At 41.2% G+C, this 28,000-nt stretch overlaps 1 protein-coding gene across 1 annotated transcript; it reads left to right on the forward strand.

Annotated features, from left to right (window-relative positions):
- The first annotated feature begins 544 nt into the window (after positions 1-544).
- Positions 545-27,993, forward strand: LOC144599278 (guanylate cyclase soluble subunit beta-2-like). The gene is made up of 16 exons (XM_078410057.1): positions 545-704; positions 2,707-2,780; positions 5,011-5,105; positions 8,145-8,305; positions 9,493-9,592; positions 17,198-17,418; positions 19,407-19,503; positions 19,781-19,884; positions 21,063-21,279; positions 22,109-22,429; positions 24,155-24,303; positions 24,513-24,659; positions 24,818-24,972; positions 25,845-26,041; positions 26,775-26,885; positions 26,973-27,993. The coding sequence occupies exons 1-16, from the start codon at positions 702-704 to the stop codon at positions 27,128-27,130; spliced, it is 2,310 nt and encodes a 769-aa protein (XP_078266183.1). The 5' UTR covers positions 545-701; the 3' UTR covers positions 27,131-27,993.
- Positions 27,994-28,000: the final 7 nt, after the last annotated feature.

A 28,000-nucleotide genomic window follows, 5' to 3' on the forward strand; every position in this document is an offset into this window, starting at 1 on the left:
TCTGGTATTTTATTTGATTCTTCACATGTTTAAATTATAATGTTTTATTTTTAATTGTCTACTGTCTATCGTGTTGTTACTTGCGAGCAAAGCACCAAGGCAAATTCCTTGCATGTATACATATTTGGCTAATAAAATTTATTCAATTCAATTCAATTCAAGATACATGAAACTGTATCTAGTACTTCTCTTTGCCTGGCTCTCGTTTCCCTTCCGCTCTCTTTTGTTTTGCTGCCTGCACTTGGTTTGAAACCCAACTCAATATTCCGGCATTTATTCACAAAATGCTGGAGTAACTCAGCAGGTCAGGCAGCATCTCAGGAGAGAAGGAATGGGTGACGTTTCGGGTCGAGACCCTTCTTCAATATTCCGGCACTCGCTTCCCACTCTAACGCTCCCCCTCCAGCTTCGATCGGCCAAGGATGCGGATTGTACGTAGGTCGACTGCCGTCTCAGATGCTTAGCAGAGGGCGTCCCGGACCGCTGATGCAAAAGTCCACGGAAACTCTCCATGGGCGAGTGCAAAGTGAGGAAAGCCCAGCGCTTCCATTGCGCCACTGGAAACTGACGCGCGTTGCACCAGTAATTACAAGGTGCGATGTAACATTTCAACCAAGCAGCCAGCGTGCCCGCAACACCATGCCTCTTTGACGCCCACATCACCAAGCGGATGGACTTAAATCCTAGTCTCTTGCTTAAAAATGGTAAGTGTTCACAACGATACAATGAACGCCGGTGCATTTAATTGAAGCGTGAGCGTCCGCAGGTGACTTCGTTCATCAATTCGCAACCAGTGTCCATTTGCCAAGAGAGGTCACTTCATTATCTTTTCACATGAATTGTGTGCACTGTGAATTGTGTGTGTGTGTGGGGTGGGGAAGTGCGCGGAGTAGGAATATAAGAAAATAACTGCAGATGCTGGTACATTCAGAAAATGCTGGAGTAACTCAGCAGGTCAGGCAGCATCTCAGGAGAGCAGGAATGGGTGACGTTTCGGGTCGAGACCCTTCTTCAGACTGATCAGACTGAGTAGGAAGTTGTTTTTCAAAGCACTGTATGTATGTAAGTCTGCAGATATATAGGTCACATCACAACGTCGTGTGTGCAATGGGTTAGACTTGCCCTGTGTTGAGTGTTGTACTTCATTATTCTGGAAAGAATCACACATATATCCAAGCAGATGGGATATCTGGGCAGGTCACATCTGACACCGTACATTTGAAATTCTTTATTTGATTCTGTTCTAAATCCAAATTTAAACAACGCGTGCATGGAAAATGCACCATAAAATGGCGAGCAGCGGAAACAAAAAATAATTTCCTCTCGGGCAACTTTCTGATGTAAAATCGCATTGTGTTATAAAGTCAGTTCGAAAACCAACGCAGGCGGCGGAGTTATGCAGCGCATATATTGTATTGCACGTCCCAGTGTGACTATAAACCCTCTGAACGTATTCTCACATAAAAAAAATAGTGACCAGAGATGTTCATGAGAAAATAGGTACCCGATCGAGGTGAAACAACCGCGTGAGACAGGGGAGTTAAATAAGAAGATAACTGCAGATGCTGGTACAAATCGAAGGTATTTATTCACAAAATGCTGGAGTAACGCAGCAGGTCAGGCAGCATCTCAGGAGAGAAGGGATGTTCTCTCCCGAGATGCTGCCTGACCTGCTGAGTTACTCCAGCATTTTGTGAATAAGAGACAAGGGAGTTGATGCGTTGTGGCTTCAGATATGAAAACGCCGAGTTAAAAAGGAGCATTTAAAATGTTATTTCCTCCCTTGAAATATACTGATCCCAACCAATGTAAATATAAAACAAAGTTTTAATACGAAGATAGGCTAAGCATAGGAACGCTGCTGGAAAAGGTCACCGACTCAAAACGTCGCCTGTCCATTTCCCTCCACAGATACTGCCTGGACCCCCGAGTTTCTCCAGTGGCCTGTATTTCCTTAAGATTCCAGCATCTATAACCTTTTGTATCAATGAGTCTCAAGAAGGGTCCCGACCCGAAACGTCGTCCGTCCATTCCTTCCACGGATACTTCCTCACTCGTTGAGTTCCTCCAGCAGAATTTTTTTTCTGTTGCTCTAGATTCCAGCACCTGAAGTCCCTTGTGCCTATTGACTCGATTTATACCTCACGCAGCCTCGGCAAGGCCAACAGCATAATCAAGGACCAGTCGCACCCTGGCCACTCCGTCTTAGCCCCTCTCCCATCAGGCAAAAGGTATAGAACTTCTAGAAGTGTGAAAACGCACAATACCAGATTCAGGGACAGTTTGTTATCAGGCAACTGAATCATCCTACCACAACCAGAGAGCAGTGGTGAGCTACTATCTACCTCTTTGGTGACCCTCGGACTATCCTTGATCGGACTTTGCTGGCTATACCTTGCACTAAACATTATTCCCTTATCATGTATCTTACACTGTAAATGGCTCGGTTGTAATCATGTATTGTCTTTCCATTGACTGGATAGCACGCCACGAAAGCTTTTCACTGTACCTTGGTACACGTGACAATAAACAAAACTGAAACTGAACGACATTAAGTGATGGGATGACTGAAAGAAGGGTCTCGACCCGAAATGTCACCCATTCCTTCTCTCTAGAGATGCTGCCTGACCCGCTGAGTTTCTCCAGCATTTTGTGTCTATCTTGCATTAAGCGGTGATTTGACTAATCTATGGTTTATTTTTATAGTATGGATTTATTAACACGTGCTTGAAGTCTTCCATCATAGAAACATTTGGAGAAGAAACATGGGAGAAACTGAGGTAGTTTCTGATAATTCTTCTGCTAAATTAGTCATTTATTTTCTTCTTGCCCAAACCAAAATATAACCAAGAATTGTCCAGCTACCATGTTTACATCTAAATGATATTCGAAGGAAACGACGGTTTGCACTTTCAGAAGTATAAGGGCAATACCTGCCTTAGATATATGGATTATTAAAGTTATACTTGCGCTCAATGTTAAAACTATGTTCAATTTGATATGTTAAAAATAAAACATTGATTGTAAATAGAATCTTTGCAAGCACAGGGAATTTTTTGGACTCGGACCACTCCTGATAACCTTGTTAAAATTGCTTAGAACACAGCTATACCCAGAATTTTGAATGTATAGAGGAAGCTGCAACTATTTTTGCTTACACCTTATATAGATACTTTATTTGTTTGTATTAGTTTAAGCAAGATAAGCACTCTAACTAAGTGGCCCACACACACCTTCAAAGTAAGCCAACACTTATGTTTAGCAAGTCTTCATCCGCTGCATTCCATGCTCCCGATGTGGCCTCCTTTACACCGATGACGGCAAGCATAGATTAACGGCCAATTCACTGAACATTTGAACTGAACACTTGCGCTCGGTCCGCATTAACCAAACTGATCTCCCGGTGGCCGAGCACTTCAACTCTTCCTCCCATTCCCAGTCTGACCTTTCTGTCATGGGCCTCCTCCAGTGCCATAGTGAGGCCCACCGGAAATTGGAGGAACAGCACCTCATATTTCGCCTGGGCAGTTTACAGCCCAGTGGTATGAACATCGACTTCTCCAACTTTAGATAGTTCCTCTGTCCCTCCCTTCCCCTCCTCCTTCCCAGATCTCTCTCTATCTTCCTGTCTCCACCTATATCCTTCCTTTGTCCCGCCCCCCTGACATCAGTCTGAAGAAGGGTCTCGACCCGAAACGCCACCCATTCCTTCTCTCCCGAGATGCTGCCCGACCTGCTGAGTTACTCCAGCATTTTGTGAATAAATCACTGAACATTTGCGTTCTGTCCACCAAGGCCTGTTGGATGTCCTGGTTGCTAACCATTGTAACTCACCTTCCCATTCCTATACTAACCTTTCTGTTCCTTGGGCTCCTCCATTGCCAAAGTGTGGCCACATGTAAACTGGAAGAACAGCACCTCATATTCTGCTTGGGTAGCTTAAAACCCAATGGTGTGAACATTGAATTATCCAAAACCAAGTCATACCATCCTATCCCCCTCTCTTTTCCCTGCTCCCAGCTCCACCCTAGTGCACGCACATTTATCCCAACATCCACAACACACAAATCATCCTGCTCCTTTCCCCTCTTCCGGACACTTATCCCCATCCCCAAGTCTCATATTTCCTTTCTATCCCCTCTCTTTTCCCCTCACGTATTTCCTATTCCACCCATAGTCTTCCCTCCAGCATTATATTTCACACCTCTTCCTTCCTGATATCCTTTTGTCTCCTTTTCACCTCTAACCTTTGTAACTTTCTTCACCCATCTCCCAATCATTGTGTTCTCACCTGTATCCACTTATCACATGCAAGGACGTGCCTCACCCCCACTTCCCTTTTCCTGCTTTTCTCCCCTGCCTGAAGAAGGATCCCAACCTGAAATGTCCGATGTTCGCTCCCTCCACCGATGCTGCCCGACTCGCTGAGTTCTCCAGTGTTTTTTTATTGCTTCAGCTTAACGTAAATGGTATATCTTAAATTTGAATAGTACTGATTAATATAAAGGCAAATCTTACTTTTTGGAATATATTTAGCACAGTACTTGCAGCTCTGAATATCACCGGTTTGGTTGATTCACTGCTATTGCAATGCACTGCAATTTGGATGGCCTTCTTGAGGTAACTACTTGTCCAAATGGTCCAGTGTAAAAGCTTGTGTAGAACGCAAAGTACTGGAATAACTCATTTGGTCAGCAAGCATCTCTGGAAGACATGCATCCCAAAACATCGTGCACCCATGTTCTCCAGAGATGCTGCCTGACCTGCTGAGTTACTCCAGCACTTTGTGTTCTACGTGAGATTCCTGTGGGAAAGTTTAACATTCCACCAGGTGGCATTGTTCCCTGGGCTGTGAGACTGTGTGTGTAACCCATGAGATTTCTTGCACACGCACTTGTCTGTTCAAGTACAGAAACAACTGTGATGGTTTTACCAATCATAGTGATGCGAATAATTATGAAACTGATGTATTGTAATTTTATTTTCAAAATAACATTCATATCTTTACAGAATAGCAGCTGGAGTCCCAGACACTTTTATGACTTACAAAGTTTATTCCGATGATAATACAATGAGATTAGTGGAGGAAGCGTGCAAATTATTAGGTACGTTCCATATTATTGTTACACTACCTGGGCAACATTGTACTTCTAACTTCATAATAAATTTTAAATTATTACTTAAGTAGCACATTAGATGGCAGAGTTTGTTTCTAAAAACTATAAATGTAATAAAGGCATTTCCAACTTACTTAATAGGCGACTTACGTAAACTTGCACTTACGTAAGCAATTGTTTGAGCGCACTAATGCCCATGTGGTCTCCACGTCGGAGCTCCCACCTGGTCTCCACGTCAGAGCTCCCCTGTGGTCTCCACGTCAAAGCTCCCCTGTGGTCTCCATGTTGTAGCTCCCACGTGATCTCCACGTCGGAGCTCCCACCTGGTCTTCACGTCAGAGCTCCCACCTGGTCTCCACGTCGGAGGTCCCATCTGGTCTCCATGTCGGAGGTCCCACCTAGTCCCCACATCGGAGCTTCCACGTAGTCCACATGGAAGCTCCGATGTGGAGACCAGGTGGGAGCTCTGACGTGGAGACCAGGTGGGAGTTCCGACATAGAGACCAGGTGGAATAGTAAATTTCCATGTGCACAGTTGTACTTCCATTTCCAACTTATGTCACATCAGACTTATGCAAGGGTCCATGGAAGGTAACCCTTTCTTCAGTCAGGGAGAGTGTGTAGTTGAGAGTACATTGTGAGGAAAATCCTTACTTCCTAAGATTTAAATTCAGGTGATCTATCTTTGAAAAAGGCCCAAGAGATTCTACAGTCCTCGCATGCACTATCACAAAACTAGACTTTTATTCTATGCATTTTCAAATTTTAAAAATCATCTTTGGGGAGATGCTTTGTTCTGGGGAAGTTGGGTTGTGCGATGATTGATATTTTTAACATTTGTGCAAATGCTTCCAAAAAAAGTTACAGTCATGTATGCACAGCAATGAAAATATCAATGAGGCCAATAATACATGCTGCTGTTTATGGACCAATGTCACATAAATATCAGATGCAGGCTGATTCATTGTTAAACGTGGAAATCCATAAATTGCCATAAATCCATGTTAAACTCTTGCCTTATGAACTTTGCAAAATTGCATCCTGTGGTTGAGTGTTGAAAAGTACTGACATTTGACATACATGTGTGGTGAACTGCATTAGTCACAGAAAACAGCTAGGCCATTTCAGTCTATTTATCCTTTACAATATGTTATGTTTTAATTATTACCCATTAACCAATTTGCATTTGAAAAATAACCATTCCAGTCGGTTTTAAAGCTAACGTCTGACATTTTAACCTCTCACACTTTTGCTGTCTCTCTGATGTAATCTGTCTGTACTTGATTTGCTATTGATTTTGACCATTCTAGTTTACACTTCTTTGCTCTATTAATTTTGTAATCCTTCAGTTTGTATAACTTCTTAGTTGTCTGCACTTGCTGGAATTGTTAGTCAGCATGTTCAGAATGTTTCCCACTGAAATTTTCAGTTCCTCAATGTGCAGGAGCATGTCTAATAATATAGCTCGCTGCTACAGCAAATTATGAAGTGCTCTCTGTAATATAAAGGAGTAACTGAGCAACATTTAAGAACTACAGGGATGAATAAATGTACTATTTAAAAACATGATACGCATGGCATGATCATTTTTTGATTTCTCATGTCTTTCTACATCCTACCCTCTTTTCCAATATTGAATGCATTGTTCACAGCTATGTCCCACTTTATTTGGCTCCATTCCTGAACTTCCCCTCTTTGATTTTCCCTCCCTTCAGTTTACAAAGTCCTTTGAAACCTCAAATTTACATTGAGCATGGTCTCTCTAGCTAAGACAACATTACTTGCAACAGGGAAAATGTAACAAAGTTCCACAAGTTGAATTCTGGACAGTGTATTTGTTTACTGAGTGAGAAGAGATTGAGTAGACAGTATCCATGCTCTATTGAATTCAGATGAATGAGAGGTGTTCTCATTAAAATATACAAAGTTCTTACGGGACACGATATGTTCTTACGGGGATCTTTGTTTCCTGGATTAGGCTGTATCGAATCAAATGGTTGCAAATTACATTGCCAAAAGAATAGTAAAAAGTGAATAAGAAAATAACTGCAGATGCTGGCACAAATCACAGGCCTGACCTGCTTTTTCTATATCCTTCCTTTGTCCCGCCCCCCTGACATCAGTCTGAAGAAGGGTCTCGACCCGAAACGTCACCCATTCCTTCTCTCCTGAGATGCTGCCTGACCTGTTGAGTTACTCCAGCATTTTGTGAATAAGTAAAAAGTGAATAGTAAATGTTAGCAATTCTTATTCATGAGGCTTCTGGAAGACATCTAATGTCTTAAAGACATAGATGCAACAGATTTTTAGATGTTAAGGGAATCAAGGGATATAGGATTAGTACAGGAGGGTGGTGTCAAAAGTAAAAGATCAGCCTTGATCTTATTGAACAATGGAACAGTCAAGATGATTAAATTGTCATATGTACCAACAACGGAACAATGAAATCATTACTTGTCGCTGCTTAACCGGCCTCTAAGTGCAATGCATACAGATAATAAATAATGATAAAAACATCAATAAATTAATAACCTTAATACTAAAACAAAAAACAAAGTCCTCCGTGCAAGTTCATAGCTGCTGGGGTTAGTGTTGTGTAGTATTCAAGAGCCTGATGGTTGCTGGAAAGAAGCTATTCTTAAACCTGGTGGTCATGTTTTTTAGGCTCCTGTACCTTCTTCCTGACAGTAGGTGAAATCAGAGCATGGTCAGGGTGGTGTAGATCTTTGATGAAATTGGCTGCCTTTTTGAGGCAATGCATCCTACAGAAACCTTTGATCTTGAGGGGTGGAGTGGTGCACTCTTGTTCTTACTTCTATTCGTGTTTAAGATTCACCTCCGGAGATTTTCTTTCCAAGACTCGGGATTAATTTCTTTATTTTACCCTATCTAATTTTTTTTTTTAATTACCCCCTCCCTCCTTTCAGTGCCTTGAGACATTTTGCAGTAAAATAATTATACAAAGTTGGTGCTGAAAGTCTGTTGCTGCTTTATCCAGGTCATGTTTTATTTCATTGTGATCCCCAGATTTGAAACCAGAAATGTTGCTGAAACAATTTGGGGAGTATTTCTTTGAATTTTGCAAAAGATCTGGATACGACCGCATGCTTCGTACCCTGGGAGGAAACTTAATGGAGTTCATCGAGAATCTTGATCCGTTACACCGTTACCTCTCATTGTCCTATCAGGCAAGTTTAATGTATCTTTCTGGTGTTGTTTGGTGTCAATAGAAGACAAAGAAAGTTTGCATATTTATTGAAGAGGTTTATTTAGCAAATACTTTGTTGCTACAGGATTAACATTTAGTTTTAGGATTGCAATGAATAAATCAGTTTGCAAGCTCCAATATTGCTAAAATATTTTCTATGAATTTGCAGTTAATAATTGTTTAACGTGTAAGGATGTCATGTAAAAGGATTAAATACCATGGCATGGTGGTGCAGCAGTAGAATTACTGCCTCACAGTGCCAGAGACCCGGGTTTGATCCTGACCACGGGTGCTGTCTGTTAAACTCTGGACAGAGTTTGTATGTTCTCCCCGTGACCTGCGTGGATTTTCATTGAGTGTTGGAAAGTAACAAAAATAATGAAAGGGAACTTAACCGGCATCTAAGAGATGCTAAATTGGGAAGTAAGAACGAGCTTGACGGATCTGTTCTGCTGTCAGTTGGCTGAGTGACCTGATGTGCTAAATAGCCTCCTATATTGTCATAGGTAGATTTATTAGTGCTCTATACTCTTAAGATCCAATGACTAGGTTTGCAACAGTCTTAATGTGCACTGAACACAGCTTTTCCCATGCAATGCACTTAGGTTTCACAGACTTAAATGAGTTGGTCATGTCCCCATGGGAAGAAGCAAGCATTAAAAATTAGGGTAAACAAATTATGAAGTTAGTTGCTGTGTAAATGGTGATGGATTTCCACAAATGCCATATTTGGTTGATTAAAACAAATCCATTGTTGTTATGTATGGATACAATTTGAGAAGTACACATAAAGTAATAACATTTCTTGTCAATTGTTGAACAGTAAGGAGTTAAGATTTGACATATCACTAATTCGTGTACAATGGGAGTACCCATAACATTCTCAGACCAAATATTTATATCTTTCACGAAGAAGGATAAACGTATCATATTTTAATTCCCAAACAAAAACATCACCCCACTGCTGAAATCAATCTCAGATTGTAAATCAGGTGAAATCCATTTCACGAGGCAGTTGGCTGTTATTGAGTCTTCTTAAACAGTCCCTCAGGATCAAGGATTACTTTGTTACTGAGTGTAATGTTGGAGTAAAGACTGTGAAATTAGTGCAATTAATAAATGCAATCAGACGGTGATTAGGCATTAATTTTTTATTCATATTATTAGGAGATGAACGCGCCATCCTTCAGGGTGGAAAAGAACGAAGACAATTCCATGCTTCTGCATTATTACTCTGACAGGAAAGGACTGTATCACATTGTCCCCGGTAAGAATGGTCAGCTAAGATTATTTTTACACTATTGGCACAAGATTGTATCAGCTAAAGTAAGCATAATGATGTGCCATTTTTTGTCCAGCCCGACTCACATTAGCATTCTGCTGCACAGTGGTGCAGCAGTAGAGTTGTTGCCTTGTACCGTCATTCGATCTTGACTAAGGGTGCTGTCTGTATGGACTTTGACCACTCCGGTGTCCTCCCACATTCCAAAGACCCGCAGGTTTATAGGCTAATTGGCTTCTGTAAATTGCGCCTAGTATGTAGGATAGAACTAGTGTACTGGTGATCGCTGGTCAGCACAGGCTCAGTGGGCCAAACAGCCTGTTTCCACACTCTGTCTACCAATTAAGCATGGATATTATGTCCTTATTATACGGTGTCACATCACAGTCAAATCACATCCAAATCCAGATAATAGAGTGATCCAATATTAAAATAACTAGTGTGTACGTATGCCAAAACATGCAAACATTTCTCACCTTTCTTTTAACTAAAATCATTGGCACTAAGATGACATTATTCTCATGAGTTTTCACCACACCCCGCTCACTCTGCAGTTCACACAGCATAGCTGGAGGACATGGTTAGACATTTCTTCAGACTGTACTGCGTAAGATTCCAGCATCAGTAGTTCCTTGTGTGTTAGGCTTGGATTCCTTTGGGTTTAGAAGAAAGATGATCTTATTCAAATATATAAGGTACCAAGGGAGCTTTACAGTGCAGATATTGGGATGTTTACATTTATGGGAATGACTTGAAGAAGAGGACATGATTACAAAGTAAGGGGCTGGTCATTGAAGATGGACTTATCATCGATGTTGGTGGAACTCTGAAATTTCTGCCCTGGTGAGAAGTGGAAATTAGATTGTTTTCGGCACTTAAAGTAGAGGATCAATATTTGACAGAATCAGAAATAGTGGGATATTGAGAAATGATACAGAAGAGTTGTTGAGGCAAGCATAGATCAGCCATGATCGTATTACATGGTGGGGTAGGGTTGAGGTCTATTTTTCTTGTGTGCTTAGGTCCTTCACATCTGGGTTCATTGGCCTTGTAATTGTGGGCAGAGGCATGGCTACAAACGCCCTATGAGCTATCATGTCGGTAACCCAACTTAATTTGGTTCTTTGAGGATGCACAGAAGGGACCAAGGTTTTCTGATCCTTTTGTGGCCTGAAGTTGTTAAGCAAGAACCAACCTCCACCATCTTTAGGAATATTACAGATAAGCTGAATAGACATCTCTTGTCTTTTATGCAGCGAGGGGAGTATGCCAGACAGAGACAACAATGCGATGTTCCCTACTTGTATTAATTAAAGTCAGGAGTCGGCAATGACTACTGTGTTGAAATGTGTAATCACAGGCTGCAGATAAATGAGGTCGGTGTGTGGCATCACCGCACTGAGGTCTTCAGTCTGCCTGTAGCAACAACCGTGGAAGAGCCTTGCAGTATGTAGAGTGGCATGACATGAAGTTGCAAGTCCTTACCAACCTTCATATCAGCAAGCAGCTGAGTAGCTTGAGGTTAAGTAAGAAGAATAAAGATTGAAGAGTGTCATAGAGACATACAGCATGGAAACAGGCCCTTCAGCCCATTGAATCTGTGCTGGCTGTCAACCACCTATCTACATTAATCCTGCATTAATCCCACTTTTATTCTCCACACATTCTAATGAATAAGGCACGGTGATGCAGCGGTAGAATTGCTGCCTGACACCGCTTCAATCCTGACTACGGGTGCAGACTGTATAGAGTTTATATGTTCTCCTTGGGACCACGTGGGTTTTCTCCCAGATCGGTTTCCTTCCACATTCCAAAGACGTACAGGTTTGTAGGTTAATTGGCGTAGGTAAGAATTGTAAATTGTTCCAAGTGTGTGTGCGATAGTGTTAATGTGCGGGGATTGCTGATCGGTGCGGACATCATGGGCTGAAGGGCCTGTCTCCACACTGTATCTCTAAACCACTGTGTTAGAGGTTATGGGGAGAAGGCAGGACGGGGTTAGGTCTCCACTCTCGTACAGATGCTGGTTGACCTGCTTATGAGAGGATGGGGGTTGAGAGGGAAAGATAAATCAGCCATGATTGAATGGCGGAGTAGACTTGATGGGCCAAATAGCCTAATTTTGCTCCTATCACTTATGATCTTATGAACTAAATTAAACTAAACTATCCCCAGATTGTACACTTACTTACAGACCAGGGACAATTTATGGTGGCTATCAACCTCACCATCCATGTCTTTGGGATGTGGGAGTAAATCGGAGCACCCAGGAGAAACCATTGCAATTATAGGGAAGCAATGCAAACTCCACACAGACAGCACCTGAGGTCAGGACTGAACCTGCGATCCAGGCATTGAGAGGCTGTGGCTCCAGAAGCTCCACACTGTGTCATCCCATTTCTTTCCCAGTATTCTGCTGGAAGATCAGAGGGCACAGCCTCAGAATAAAAGGACATACTATAGAATGGAGCTGAGGACGAATTTATTTAGCTAGAAGGTAGTGAATCTGCTGAATTCACTGCCATGGATGGCACTGGAGGCCAAGTCATTGGGTATTTTTAAAGTGGTAGATCCTTAATTAATATGGGTGTCACATGTAATTGGGAGAAGGTAGGAGAATGGGGTTGAGAGGAAAAAATTGACCAGCCATAATCAAATGGCGGAGCAGACATGATGCGCCGAATGGCCTAATTCTGCTCCTATGTCTTATTGTCTAATGGAAAGGTTGTTGGGCTATTCTGGCAATCTGCAAATCCTTTTGTGCAATGCAACCCATGGACTTGAGGACAGCTTGGCCGACCTTCCTCTTTATACTCAGTTATTGGTTGACTGCTGCTAGTCTTGTAAAGGAAGCAGAGGAAGCAGCCGGCAAACGCTGCATCACATTTGGGCATGTGAACGGCCACGACTCCCGTACCAGGAAGGAAACAGCTCCAAACAGCGTCTGCAAAAACTCACATGTGGTGTTGAGGCCGGAATTCCCCAATGCTCCTTGTCATCACATGTAGGCTTCCTCTTTTTTTTTTAACAAAAATAAAATGTAATCAATTATTGCAATAATATATACAACACAAAACAATACCAAACAAACCCACCACTATAATACAAAACCACGCAATTATCTAAACAGATATTCCTAAAATTTTTACACTTACATGCAGGCTTCCTGGTATGAGTCCCGATGCAGCAGGCAAAATGTCGCTCACACCCATTAGCTTTCATCTGTAATCTAGCACATATTTGTCTGCTGACTTTGAAGAAAACCTCATCCGTCAGTGAGCTGACGGGTGTGCTATTTCTGTACAATACCCTGCCTACAGGATACTGGGACCTCGTGTCTTCATTCTTACACTTAGATCACGGTTCTGTTTAACTCTCTTAAATCCATACACCATTATCTGAATACAAAAGGCAAAAAGTGTGGGAGTTACTCCAGCACTCCGTGGCTTTTTTTTGTAAACTAGCACCTGCGGTTCCTTGTATTTACCACCACTATCGGAGTTTAGAGTTTAGAGACGTAACACGGAAACAGGCCCTTCGGGTCACCGAGTCCACGCTGACCATTGATCACCTACCTGTTCACCACTAATTTTAAGTCATCCCACTTTCTCATTCAGTCGCTACACACTACTGTATATGTTAGTGAGTTGGGCAGCTAACTTAACTGATGTGGTGGTGGACAGTTGAATGGATGGCAGTGTGTGTGAGATGGGGGTGTAAGGGTTGTAGGAAATATCATCTGTGTGAAGAAGCAGTGCATAATATGGCAGATAGGAGGATTGATGAATGCGTTTTGTTGGCTGGTGAATTATGGAATGTGGAGAATTGCACAGTATGTAAAGCTAATATAGGACTTCATGTGATCATGGTATTTGAAGATACATTCACTGACCTTGACCATTCACATACGATTGTGACAGTTCTTCCAGCATTGTATGAAAGTCATTGGACCTCGACTCACAGCGCTGATAACGATGTCTATGTTATTCCACCTCCTTTTAGCCATGTTTTCTGAGTCTCCTGGGCCCTTCCAGAAGCAGCACAGATATCCTGGTTTCTACATCCAAAGACTCCCACATTCCAAAGATGTGCAGGTTTGTAGGTTAATTGGCTTCTATAAATTGTCCCTAGTGTGTAGAATAGAACTAGTGTATGGGAAATTGCTGGTCGATGCGGACTTGGTGGGCTGAATGGCCTGTATCCATACTGTATCTCTAAACTAAACTAAACTACAGTGCAGTTAGGAATGGACAATAAGATATGGTTTTACCATCAATGCCTAGATCTTTAAAAAAAAAAAAAAAAAACCAATGGGAGAATTAAAAAAACAATTGTTTGATGAACAAAACAAATAAAAACCATTTGAGTATTTTATAGACTTTTAACTGGGCATCTTTTATTGTCCACCGACAAGTCTTGTTGGAAACTGTGAAGAAAATTCTGTAAGATTTTCTAGATATTTTTTTTAAACGATAAAGCAAAGCAATCATACCATCATTTCAATTATAACTTACAGTAGTTGGATCTCCACATCAAATCTAAATTAGAAGTGATTGTGCAATGTCATTAGAAAATGTATGTGATGTATTTTGAAATGTTAGAAGGACATGACCGTACGAATGTCAAATTCAATTCCACTTAATTGTTTTTGGAGAGTAATTAGTGCTGGGAAATAGATAAAAACAATTCAATTTATGACACACAGTGACAACAACAAATGTATTACAGATCAGTACAAGGTAAACCCTTTTCTACTTTTGTATGATAATCTTCCTTAACACCAACCTTAGCAGCACCAGTGCAATAATTTTTATCTCACCACTATATGATTGACATAGGGCCTTCCTCAACTACCTCCTCTGGCAGCTGTGGAGAAGGATTTCTCTCCAGAGATGCTGCCTGTCCCACTGAATTACTCCAGCATTTTATGTCTATCTTTGATGTAAACCAGCATCTGCAGTTCCTTCCTACACATTGCCTCTGGCAGCTCGTTCCATATAACCACCACCCTCTGAGTGAAAAAGTTGCCCCTCAGGGTTAGAATCCCATCTTGCCCCCTCACCTTAAACCCATGTCCTCTTGTTCTTAAGCCCCTTATCCTGGGTAAAAAAACTCTACCCATCCACCTTATCCATTCCCCTCATGATTTTATACACCTCTATGGCTGCTGTCACCCCCATTCTGAAAAAACCTGGTCTCAACCCTGACACCCCAAACAACTTCAGACCAATCTCCAACCTACCATTTCTGTCCAAAGTTTTGGAACGTGCTGTAGCTTCCCAACTCAAATACCACCTCTCTACCAATAACCTGTATGAAACTTTCCAATCCGGATTCCGCTCCAACCACTGTACTGAAACTGCGCTCCTCAAAATCACAAACGACCTTTTCCTCTCCTCCGACGCTGGCAACCTCAACATCCTCATCCTACTTGACCTCAGCGCCGCCTTTGACACCATAAATCACTCCATTCTCCTCACCTGACTTGAAACCTCCTTTAACATCACCGGCACAGCCCTATCCTGGTTCAAATCTTACCTCTCTGACAGGCACCTGTTCATCTCCATTAACAACTGTAAATCCCCCACCACTCCCCTCCCCCAAGGTGTCCCCCAAGGCTCAGTCCTTGGCCCCCTCCTCTTCATCCTCTACCTGTTCCCCCTTGATCAATTAATCCGCCGTCATGGTCTCAACTTCCGCTGCTTCGCCGATGATATCCAGCTCCTCATCTCCACCAAGTCAATTTCCCCCACCACACACTCTACACTGACAAACTGCATCTCTGAAATAAAATCTTGGCTTCAATCAAATTTCCTCAAACTCAACTGCAACAAATCTGAAATCATTATCATTGGTCCAAAAACGCTCACCAAATCTACCCAAAACTTCATCCTCAATATTGATGGTCTCCCAGTATCCACCTCCCCTCACATCCGGAATCTTGGAATCATCTTTGATCAAACCCTCTCCTTCGACAAACACATCAAACACATCACAAAGACAGCCGCCTTCCACCTCAAAAACATTGCCCGTCTCCGTCCATCCCTCTCCTTCACAGCTGCAGAAACCCTCATCCACGCCTTCATCACCTCCCGTCTGGACTACTGCAACAGCCTCCTCTATGGCTCACCCTCAAAAATCATCAGTAAACTTCAATACATTCAAAACTCCGCTGCCCGTCTACTCACCCACTCCCCGATCCGTGACCATATCACCCCCGTCCTTTATAAACTCCACTGGCTCCCCATCCCCCAGAGAATCCAATACAAAATCCTCCTCATGACCTACAAAGCCCTCCATAACCTGGCCCCATCCTACCTGACTGACCTCCTCCACAGGCACACTCCCACCTGCACCCTCCGCTCTGCTGCTGCCAATCTCCTGTCCCCCCCCATCCGTACCAAACTCAGATCCTGGGGGGACAGGGCTTTCTCCATCGCTGCTCCCACCCTATGGAACTCACTACCCCAAACTCACTCACCACATTCAAAACATCACTGAAGTCTCACCTCTTCAGCACTGCCTTCAACCACTGAAGGTCACCTCACCTTCTGTCTCCTTTCTCTGTTCGTTTACTTATTTATCTATTTATTCACTTCTCTATGTTCTAGAAATCCCTGTAAAGCGTCTTTGAGTGTTTGAAAAGGGTTATATAAATGTAATGCATTATTATTATTACAAGATCACCCCTCAGCCTCCTATGTTCCAAGGAATAAAATCCCTGCCTATCCAATCTCTCCCTATAGCTAATGTTACAATTTTATGGTTTTCGATGAAATTCCTGCTCATCCTTCTAAATAATGAATCCAACCTCTCATATGTCAGTCATAAAGTTGTAGAATATACATTATATTTTCTTTGTTAGGAACTAAGTAACCAAATGATACATTGGTCTTTGATGCAAGAGGATTTGAGTACAAGAGTAAAGATTGAAAATAGATAGATCTCTGGTGAGACCACACCTGTAAGAATGAATTCTTGAACAGGGATATGCACATAGAACATAGAATAGTACAGACAGGAACAGGGCCTTCGGCTCACAATTTCTGTGCCGAACATGATGCCAAGATAAACTATACTCATCTGCTTGCAAATGATCCATATCCATCCATTTACTGAACACCATGTGCCTTTCTAAAAGCCTCTTAAACACCACTGCCTCCACCACCATCCCCGGCAGTGCATTCCAGCCACCCTCTGTGTAAAAAAACCTGCCCTGTTCATGTCCTTTAAACTTTGCCCCTCTCACCTTAAAGCTGCACTCTCTAGCCTTTGACATTTTAACCCTGGGAGAGAGATTCTGACTGTCTACCCTAAAACTTGCTGAAAATCCTTGCACCACTTTCATTATACTTTATTCCATTTATGTAAAGCATTATTTGATCTGATTGGACAGCATGCAAAACAAAGCGTTTCACTGTACCTCAGTACACGTGACACTAATAAACCTAAAACCTCGACCTATCTTTGTGGCCCTGTATTATTATTATTTTTGTTTATTTACATTTTTTATGTAGTTTTTCATTATTTTGTGAAGTTGCCAGTTTTATTCATGAAAACACATAACCTCCACAATCTTATCTTCAACAGGGATAATTGGAGCAGTAGCAAAGGACTTTTTTAACAGTGAAGTCACAATGAAGATAGTGAACCAAATGGAAGAAGCGGAATGCACCGGTAAAAAGGAACATGTCGTTTTTTTGGTTACTCAGAAACCAGTCCATTCTAAGGAACAACATCGCAAATTGTCTGCAATACCACATCATCCGACTGATACACGCAAAGAAAGTGAACAACAGACAGATCAAATGGTATGTTCTCAAATTTTTTGATACATTAATAATGCCAAATTAAATTTTGAGTCCCTGAAGAATCCACCCAAATTATTCCCTACATGGGACAGACCAAAGCCATTATGTTCAGTTGAGTTGGAAACTTCATGCAAAACCCCACTAACTCCATCTGGTGCCTCAAACACAGCCAGTTTGTTTGTAATTTTCCATCCTGTTAAATTCTGGTGCTAAATGTTCACATCCTCTATTATACAAAGAAGGGCATCTTTCACACTTGTGACATTGTCTGCCTTCACCTCTATTTTTGTCACTGTAAGCCTTATCCATGTCCTTTATAGTTTATGGTCAGTCACATTTTCTCCACTCTCAATAAATATCAGTTTATCCACATTTTTGCCTTCATCCACGCCTTCATCACCTCCCGTCTGGACTACTGCAACAGCCTCATCCTCTATGGCGCACCCTCAAAAATCATCAATAAACTTCAATACATTCAAAACTCCGCTGCCCGTCTACTCACACACACCTCGATCCGTGACCATATCACCCCCGTCCTTTATAAACTCCACTGGCTCCCCATCCCCAGAGAATCCAGTACAAAATCCTCCTCATAACCTACAAAGCCCTCCATAACCTGGCCCCATCCTACCTGACCGACCTCCTCCACAGGCACACTCCCACCTGCACCCTCCGCTCTGCCGCTGCCAATCTCTTATCCCCCCACATCCGGACTAAACTCAGATCCTGGGGGGACAGGGCTTTCTCCATCGCTGCTCCCACCCTATGGAACTCACTACCCCAAACCGTTAGAGACTCCCCCACACTCACCACATTCAAAACATCGCTGAAGTCTCACCTGTTCAGTACTGCCTTCAACCACTGAAGGTCACCTCACCTTCTGTCTCCTTTCTCTGTTCATTTATTTATTTACTTATTTATCTATTTATTCATTTCCCCTATGTTCTCAAAATCTCTGTAAAGCGTCTTTGAGTATATGAAAAGCGCTATATAAATAAAATGTATTATTATTATTATTATTATTATATCCTACAACTCTCTGAATCCATGTACCATTTTTCCTGTATTTGCTAATCTACAATGCTTTGTTTAAAATTCACATCTTTACATATGAAGGTATTTCTATGATCTCATCTCACCTCATCTTTATAACCTCTTCCAACCCTGATCTTTCTACTCCCCTAATTTGCCCTCCCTTCATCCCGGCATCCGTAATAATGTTTTCAACTGCCCTTGACCCAAAGCCATGTGATTTTCACTTGAACTCCTGTGTCTTTAATTTCCTTTCCTGCCTTAAGACATTTAGGAAAATCTGCCTATTTGTTCAGTGATCTAATATGTGCTCGTGTAACTCATCTGCCATTTCTATTCCATTTTCTATTATTCTTTCACATTTTTGCCAATGTTGACGGCATAGTCAGCATTTTCATCCATTGCTAACTATCTGTTGAACAATGGGCTTCCAAGCCTCTTCATTCAGTCAAGAAGATCGATGGGCCAGGAGTAATTTACAGTTCGTAGGAACAGGTAAGGATGGCAAATGTCCTTAAGTCATGGAGATCAATTATGCTGAAGTGGCTTCCAACATTCTCACTGCTTTATGGCTGCCATAACGAATGCTATTTATTTATTTATTTTACTCTAGAATCTAGAGTCTAGATCTACTCTAGAGTAAATTCTAGAGAATTTCACTTCACCCGGGTTTGGGTTTGATTCAAATTCCTCTTTTCAGATCAGAACTTTGGATCTTTGGATCCTTGTCCAATAAGTTGACCACTGTGCTCCCTTTTGTTATGTATTTTGTAAATCTCAATTTTCCACAGAAACATATGTTGTAAGTTCGAACATGTTGTTGCCGACAGAGGGATAAATCTAACTATATAGTTGCAGATTGATTGACTATTGAGTTTTTTGTACCACATGTATAAGCAGATAAAAATAAATGACAAATGTGTTAAGTGCTGACTCAACAAGACCACATGTTTCAGGAATTGGAAAGTGCTACAAACAGAAATTGTATCGCTGGATCCCCTGCCAAGGAAAGCCATTGGAAAACAATTTGTGGAGTTGTCAAACAGGGAAAAGGTAATATTTGTACCATTTTCAAAATCAGTGCAGATAATGCAAAGCAACACAAGGAGTTCAAATTAATGTGTTTGCAAAACTTCAGTTTCCTTGTGTTGTAAAACTTTGTTGCAAAAAAAATATCAACATCTGTCAGTTTCACACATTTATTTTATGATTTTCTAATTTAGAAAATGTTTAATTATGTGTTTATAAATCCAAGTGGTTTCATAACATATTTTATGTCAGTCGCTTGAATGTAGAAGTGTGGAATCACACTTTATATTTTTCTTTATAGGAAGACTTTTAAGAGGGTTCGAACCAGCTTATCCTGATAAGCTATGGATAGAGATAAAGACATTTTGTAACTGTTTTCCTTTTCACATCGTCTTCAACCAGGAGGTGGGTTTTCAAAGTGGAGATTTCAGATTCCAGCAACTGCAGTCTCTTGTGTCAACGTTTCTACATAGAACAGTACAGCACAGGATCAGGCCCTTTGGTCCACAATCTTTTCTTTTAATTGTAATTGAACAACACTTGGATCTATGGATTCATTTGTACATGGATATGACAGGTTTATAGGGACATGGGCCAAATGCAGGTAAGTGAGACTAGTGTAGATGGGGACATGCTGGTCGGTATGAGCAAGTTGGGCCAAAGGGCCTCTTTCTACACTGTATGACTCCATGATTCTATGACTTTGCATGTCTATTAAAATGTAGCTCTTCCCAATTGTCACCTTTCATTTCTAAAAACATTGTGTGGAATCTGTTTATGGGCATCAAACTGTTGATTTGGAGGCCCAGAACTTGGAGATTCAGTTGTGCAGGAGGTTCAGGGCCATTTACCAGATCTTGCCCTGAGGAAGGATCTCCTCAAGAGCTCTGCCATTGCTGAAAGTGGAGAGTTCTAACAGGGAAATGCGAGATCATGGGGGAGAGAAGGATGAATACCTTGAAGTATGTGGAGGTAGTGAACCAGCTATGACAGTTTCCTTAGAAAAGAGACATTTAAGAAGTGTACAAATGGGGATGTCAAAGCTGTGAAAGTTTTTGATATGGTCAGTGGAGAAGAACTACCTTTTCAGGAGAGATCTGTAGCAGTAGATAGATAGAATGTAATTGACTTTATAACTACAGTGAAAACGGCAAAAATAATTGTCACACCATTATGGCGTGGCAATTAACATCTGAGATAACTATGTGAGAGTGGTGGATCCTGGGAAAAAAATGTTTATGGGATCAAATTCAGAAGTTCTTTCAAGAAGCCTGCACAGGCATAAAGTCCAAAATGGTCTGTTTTTATTTTCTGCAAATTTCATGTATTTCTGACGCAGTGTCATTAGTAGAGCACTGAATGGAATTTTCATTGCATTGTGACAGTTGGTTTTATTACAAGATCAAATGTTTCATCATGCTGAAAAAAAAGAATCATATTGGGGATTTTAATTTCTTGTAATCAAAGTATATTTAATTCAACTGCATCATAGATCTATTAACATGCATAATCATTGCATGCTTTACAAATTATATATGGACTATTAGAAATATTTTATGTCAATACTTTGCTTGTCTCTCAAGCTTAGGGTGAAACAAGCAGGGACAAGTATACAGAAGATAGTCCCAGGTCTTCAAACAATGAACATCCAGCTTGATGCATATTTCACCATTGTTCATCCAGAAGTAACATTCAAAATTTCAACCATACAGAAATTCATTAATAGCCTATTTCTGCTCAGAACAAAACGGGAAATGATGCCGGAATCATGGAAGCATTGTCCAATGCTGGAACTAAGAGGTGAGTGAAAAATAAGCAGCAACCCTGTAATGAGGGGTAAGGAAGGTTAACTACAGTTTGCATGATAAATGTAACAGGAAAAATAAACCTGGATTTACCAGAGACACCTCTTCACAAAGTATTTTTTTTTCTACTGGCCATTTTCAAGGATCTTCCTGTACACAGCTTCATTTCTACCTCTTCATCACTGACAGTTCCCCTCTAATAGTGACTACCCTTCATTTTCACACATGGTTGTGTTTCCTTGGATCACTTCTATTCCTCATGAACTGCATTTATAATTTCCTCACACCATTGGGAGCACATTGAACACTTTGGCGGCACCCTATATGTGACATCTCTTTGCATACTGGTGTGTGGTAAGCAAAACAAAGAATTTCACTGTGATGTGTCATATGTGATAATAGTTTAATTCATTCATTCAACTTTCCATTTCTTGACAATATTTCATTTGGATTCACAATATCACTCCATACATTCATCAATTGATGAATGAAGTTGACCTTTCAATATGAATGTCCATTAGATGTTTAGTTTAGTTTAGTTTAGGTTAGTTTAAATCATGCTCTTGAGCACTAGTGTCCAAACACTGACCAAACATGTTAGACTGGTTTAAAACTGGAAAGGAAAGAAATCCTACGGTCAGTCCCTTTTCTAAGTATTATTTTTGTATTGTGGACTTAGTTGCAGTTTAGTAGACAAATGTATCTGGAAGAAATGTACTCAAAGGTGCTCAAAGCAAGGAGCGCTGTGACAACCACTAGAGTGTAATAATTGCAAAGTAATTGAATGAGTGTTTCCAACATTAATTGTGATCAATTTCTTTCAGGTCAAATGGTGTGGATGGAACAATTTCAATGCATGTTGTATCTATGCTCTCCTCTGTTGCGCAGTTTACAGGAGCTTGAAGAAAGGCATATGCACATTGCAGATATCGCCTCTCACGATGTGACAAGAGATCTCATCCTGCTGAATCAGCAGAGGCTTGCTGAAATGGAATTATCTAATCAGCTCGAAAGAAAGAAGGAAGAACTACGAATTCTCTCCAAGCATCTCGAGGAAGAAAAGAAGAAAACTGAAGCATTGCTCTATGCAATGCTGCCAAAACATGTGGCCAATCAGCTCAAAGAAGGCAAAAGAGTTGAGGCAGGTGAATAGAGTTAAAGAAACTAAAATTAATATTAAAATAACATATTGACTGTGGAGAACTGATCAAAAAGGGTAATAATAATCCAGTTCAAGTAATGTTAATAAGCATTGCTGTATATTTAAGATATAAAATTAAGATATATATGCACCACTTAAAATTATTTGGACAGAATGGCATTGTTAACGAGCATTTATCATTCACAAGACCCAGTCATTAATCAAAAATGTCTATGCGGTCATTGTTTTTTCTTTAATGATATTTTCATACTTCAAGAGCTGGGGAGCAAATTACACTGGAGTTCACTGGTTTAGTTTCCCCAAAGCCCATTAAGTCGTACAGCGTAGAAACAGGCCATTCAGCCCAACTTGTCCATACTGACCAAGGTGCCCCATCAAAGCTAGTTCCATTTGCCTGCATTTGTTCCCTCACACAACAAAAGCTTTTCACTGTACATGTGACAATAAACAAAACAATAAACCGATAGAACATTCGGCCCATATCCCTCAAAACATTTCTTATCCATGTACCTGTCCAATTATCTTTTAAATGTTCTTATTGTTCCTGCCTCCACCGCCTCCTCAGGCTGCCCGTTCCATACTAATCTTATTTCTTTATTCACATCCTTATGAAAAATTATTGCATTATGATATGAATGATGATGTCATTTCAAAAGTTCATATATAATAAATGTATAATAAATTAAGATGATTCTTTACCCTAACTGAATGTGGCAGGAATGCAGGCGTGTTATTTGATCAATTGGTTGCCCGATCTTTGTAACTTTGTAATAAAATCTTTGTGATAAAATCTTCTTTCGTATGTCAACTACAACAATCAAAAGTGGCAATTGGTGCTTAAGAGTACCATAGTTGACGCTTTGCTGCAAATTCTGCCAGTTCCATAGAACTACCCAGGGTGGACGACGAGAACGTAAAGCAGCTCCCACCCCAAGGATAAAATGTTAGGAATACACTCTAAGTTTGTTTACGGATGGAGTATTTTAAGGAATAATTTGGCAAGAGAGCATTGTTGATACAGGGAATCTCCGAGGGTGATTTCCATTCATGGTGATTGCAGAGGGGCAGTGAGTTGTTCATTTACATGGTCTGTTCAATGTCATCAGCGAGAAAATGAACAAGTAAACTTTATTAAGAGATGAAATGCATTGATCAATAAAAATTGGATTCTGCTAAGTAATAAATGACATGATGGGCTGTACTTTGAATTGATCTTGTTGGTTATATGAGTAGTACAATATTTATTTCCTCTTTTATTAAGGTAGGAATCCCAGTGACAACCAGCCCAGCCGTGGCTTGAGTGTTTGGAGACAACTTTAGACTTTAAAGATACATCATGGAAACAAGCCCTTCGGCTCAAAGAGTCCCACTGACCAGCGGTCACCCCTGTACTCTAACACTATCCTACACGCTAGGGACTATTTGCAATATTAACCGAAGCCAATTAACCGACAAACCTGTACATCTTTGGAGTGTGGGAGGAAACCAGAGCACCCAGAGAAAATTCACATGGTCACAGGGAGAATGTACAAACTCGGTACAGACAACACCCATAGTCAGTATCGAATCCGGGTCTCTGGCACTGTAAGGTAGCAACTCTACCTCTGCGCCTTTGTGCAGCATCAATGCTTATTCATGAATAAATTAAAGTAATGCCTTTGTCGAGAACTGAGTAAAATTGTCACTGATGTTAATTTTTCTACTCCAGGTGAATTTAAAGAGTGCACCATTCTATTCAGTGATGTTGTGGCATTTACCAGTATTTGCGCTCAATGTGAACCAATTCAAATTGTGGTTATGCTCAACACCATGTACCTGAAGTTTGACAGATTAACTACAGTCCATGACGTTTACAAGGTATCAATTTTCTTCATTCAATGGGTGTGTAGGAAGGCAGTAATAGATTGAATTTACGCTGTTTGTTCAACTAAAGGGTAATTCTCGCCCGCATGAAGTTAACATTTCATTCATGTGTAATCTACCATACGAGAAGAATTGTCACATATATGATGCAAGTTCACTGATAACATGATATTAATTAAATATCTTTGATCCAAATTGTAAAGGTAGAAACAATAGGAGATGCTTACATGGTGGTTGGAGGAGTCCCTGTACCAATTTCTTCACACGCCGAAAGGGTAGCAAATTTTAGCTTGGCAATGATCATAGCAGCCAAAGGTGTAACGAATCCTGTAACTGGAAAACCTATTCAGGTATTTTATTTTAAATATAAATTTAATTAAAAGTTAAAATACTTAATGAACAATGCAAGTTGGACTCTGCTGAGTAATAAATCACATGATGGGCTGTACTTTTAATTGATCTTGTTGGTTGCATGAATACAATGGCCTCTTCCTCTTCTTGTGTGAAGATAAGAGTTGGAGTAACAACAGGCCCAGTCTTGGCTGGAGTGGTTGGAGAAAAGATGCCTCGATACTGCCTTTTTGGGGACACTGTCAACACCGCTTCCAGAATGGAGAGCCATGGAGTGCCAAACAAAATCCACCTTAGTCCCAGTGCTTTCTGGTAAAATACTCAGTTTAATGCATTTGTCGCGCAACTTTAACATGAATAGACACAAAATGCTGGAGTAACTCAGCGGGAGAGGCAGCATCTTTGAAGAGAAAAAATAGGCGACGTTTCGGGTCAAAACCCTCTTTCTGTCTGAAGGATCTCGACCCGAAACGTCACCCATTCCTTCTCTCCAGAGATGCTACCTGTCCCGCTGAGTTACTCTAGCATTTTGTGTCTATCTTCAGCATAAACGAGCATCTGCAGTTCCTCCCTTATACATAACTTTAACGTTATGCAGTTTAAAGCAATCTAACAATTTACGAGGATGCTGCCAGGACTAGAGAGTCTGAGGTATAGGCAGGACTCAATTCCTTGGAGCGCAGGAGGATGAGGAGTGATCTTATAAGATCATGAGAGGAATAGATCAAGTTGATGCACAGTCTCTTGCCCAGAGTAGGTGAATCAAGGACTGGAGGACATAGGTTTAAGGTGAAAGGGAGAAGATTAGGAATAGGAATCTGAGGGGTAACTTTTTCACACAAAGGGTGGTGGATGTATAAAACAAGCTGCCAGAGGAGGTGGTTGAGATTGGGACTATCCCAATGTTTAAGAAGTAGTTAGACAGGTACATGGGTAGGACAGGTTTGGGGGGATATGGACCAAATGCTGGCAGGTGGGTTTGGTGTAGCTGGGACGTGTTTGCCAGCATGGGCAAGTTGGGCCAAAGGGCCTGTACCACTCTAAGATTGAGAGACTTGCAAAAAAAAACCCAATATTAAAATACAAAAAGAGAGCTAACCTTTAAACAAATTTCCATTGAAAGTGAAGAGAAACCCAGCTTCAATGACAAATTGACATTTAATTGTATTTGGTTTCTGTTTCAGTGCGCTCAAAGATAAATGCTTTGAGATTCATGAAAGAGGTGAGATTGACATTAAAGGGAAAGGGAAAATGTGCACTTACTTCCTCATTAGAAATGTGATGGCATCAGAAAATGAAATACTGGGAAGGCCGCAAAGGGAATCGGATTCTGGCCAAGACTCTGTGCTGTCCCTCCATGAATCAGGTGACAAAAACAAAGGTACACTTTATTTCAAAGGACAATTTTTTTTTGTTGTAAACTATATTATTATCATTCTGCATGATGGAGGATTGAGGCTTTTCATTTCACAAGCAAAATCCTGGCATTTGTAATAATGGTCGTATAAATGTCATGGTGAAATGTAAAGTCAGATGGGGGATATAGGTCTTATTTATCATTCCCTCGATAATCCTTCCCCCGGCTTTAGAATTCACTCCTCTTCGCTCCTTATCTGACACCCTTCTATCTCCTTTACATCCTTAACCTTTGCCAGGCAAAGCCCCTTCACGTAACCACCTATCACTTGCCAGGCTTTGTTCCGCCCCACCTCTTTTCCAGCTTTCTCCCCCGCACTACAATCAGTCTGAAGGATCCCAACCTGAAACGTTGCCTTTCCATGTCGTGTAGCAATCCTGCCCGACCTGCTGAGTTACCCCTCTTCTTTCCTCATCTTACACCCTCTTATCTCCTTTTCGTCCTTAACCATTGCCATGTCCTGCAGCGATCCTGCCTGACCTGCTGCAGCACTGTGGGGGGGTTTTCTCCCATTTTCATATTGAATGGATTAAGTATTTCCACAACCCTGTGCTATTTCTGAGACATCTTCCAGGAGAAATTGATGTTAGTTGCCGACCTGTTAGATTTTTTCAGATAATTAAGAGACATTATTATATTTTGTACATGTTTGAACATATGACATTGCCCTGCTCAGAAGTGCCTTTCTCTTGGTCAGATGCCAAATGCAGTGTATACCAGAATCGACGATGCACGGTTATTATGAAATACAGTGATACACCTGAGGATGTGCCAGAAACCAATCATCCAAAAATAAAACACATGACAGGTACACCTCAGTTTTTGAAAAAAATCAACTAAGTGAAGGGAACTCACAAAATGGAAAAAAACTGTGGGATTTCTTTTTCATCCACAGGACGAACATGTGACTCAGAAAGTTACGGGAGCTTTCACAGTGTCTGCAGCTTTAAGCAGCCGGGTGATGTTGGTCAGCGTCCAAAAGATCACGATGAACAAGCAACGAGGAAACTCAATCAGAAGAAAGTTAAATCAAACTTATGCATTTTACTGTAAATTCTCTGAGTAAGAACAAAAAAATGACTGTTGTGTCTTAGTTTCCACAAAGGTATGTCATGTGCTAAATAAACACGCCCACTGTTCCAAATATCAAATAGAAAATGGATCAGGAGAAAAAAAAATTCATGAAGACACAAGGAACTGCCGGAATCTTGAGCAAAACATAAAGTGCTGGGAGGAATTCAACAAGTCAGGCAGCATCTGTGGAGGGGAATGGATAGGTGGCATTTCGGGTCAGGATCCATCTGCAGACTCTTCGAGGGGAGATTGCCAGAGGCGATAAAATTCATAATGGTCTTGGAGATGGTGGCCTAGTGTTCGTCCATGGGGTCATGTCAGGGGGTAGGTATGAGGAGATGTCTGAGAGCTAGGGAAGAGATTAGCTTGCCGGACTACAAAGGCAGGCTAATCTCATGTCAGCTGTTTGATAACAACTTTGGGATTGGTACTGAGTGAGCGCAGGGCTGTGTGTTTAGAGGGGGTGAAATTGGAGTGGGTAAAGTGAGTGGAGAAGTCAAGAAAGTTGCTTTCAGTTGGAAATAAAAAGGTCCAAAAAGAATAGAAAGCCGTCAGGAGGAGAAGGAATGTTGGAGACAGGAGAAAGGGTCTGAAGAAGGATTTTGATCCAAAATGTTACCTATCCATTCCCTGCAGCCACAGATGCTGCCTGACCTGCTGAGTTACTCCAATGTTTGGTGTTTTGATAAAGCTTCATGACTGTAGGAAGCACGAGATTGCAGGTGCTGGAGTCCAGAACAACCTGGTGGAGGAACCCAGCGATACGCCACATGGAGGCTCTTGATCAAAGCCTCAACTGTCCATGACCTCCACGGATGCTGCCCGACCTGCTGAGTTCCTCCTGCCGGT

This window comes from Rhinoraja longicauda, chromosome 13, assembly GCF_053455715.1.
Source record: "Rhinoraja longicauda isolate Sanriku21f chromosome 13, sRhiLon1.1, whole genome shotgun sequence".
NCBI classification, from domain to species: domain Eukaryota; kingdom Metazoa; phylum Chordata; class Chondrichthyes; order Rajiformes; family Arhynchobatidae; genus Rhinoraja; species Rhinoraja longicauda.

Bases quoted from the DNA above. Each gene is read 5' to 3' on its own strand.
- LOC144599278 (XM_078410057.1), top strand. The intron at 19,504-19,780 runs GTAATATTTGTA...TTTTCTTTATAG, and splicing joins AGTTGTCAAACAGGGAAAAG to GAAGACTTTTAAGAGGGTTC. The intron at 26,042-26,774 runs GTACACTTTATT...TCTCTTGGTCAG, and splicing joins ATCAGGTGACAAAAACAAAG to ATGCCAAATGCAGTGTATAC.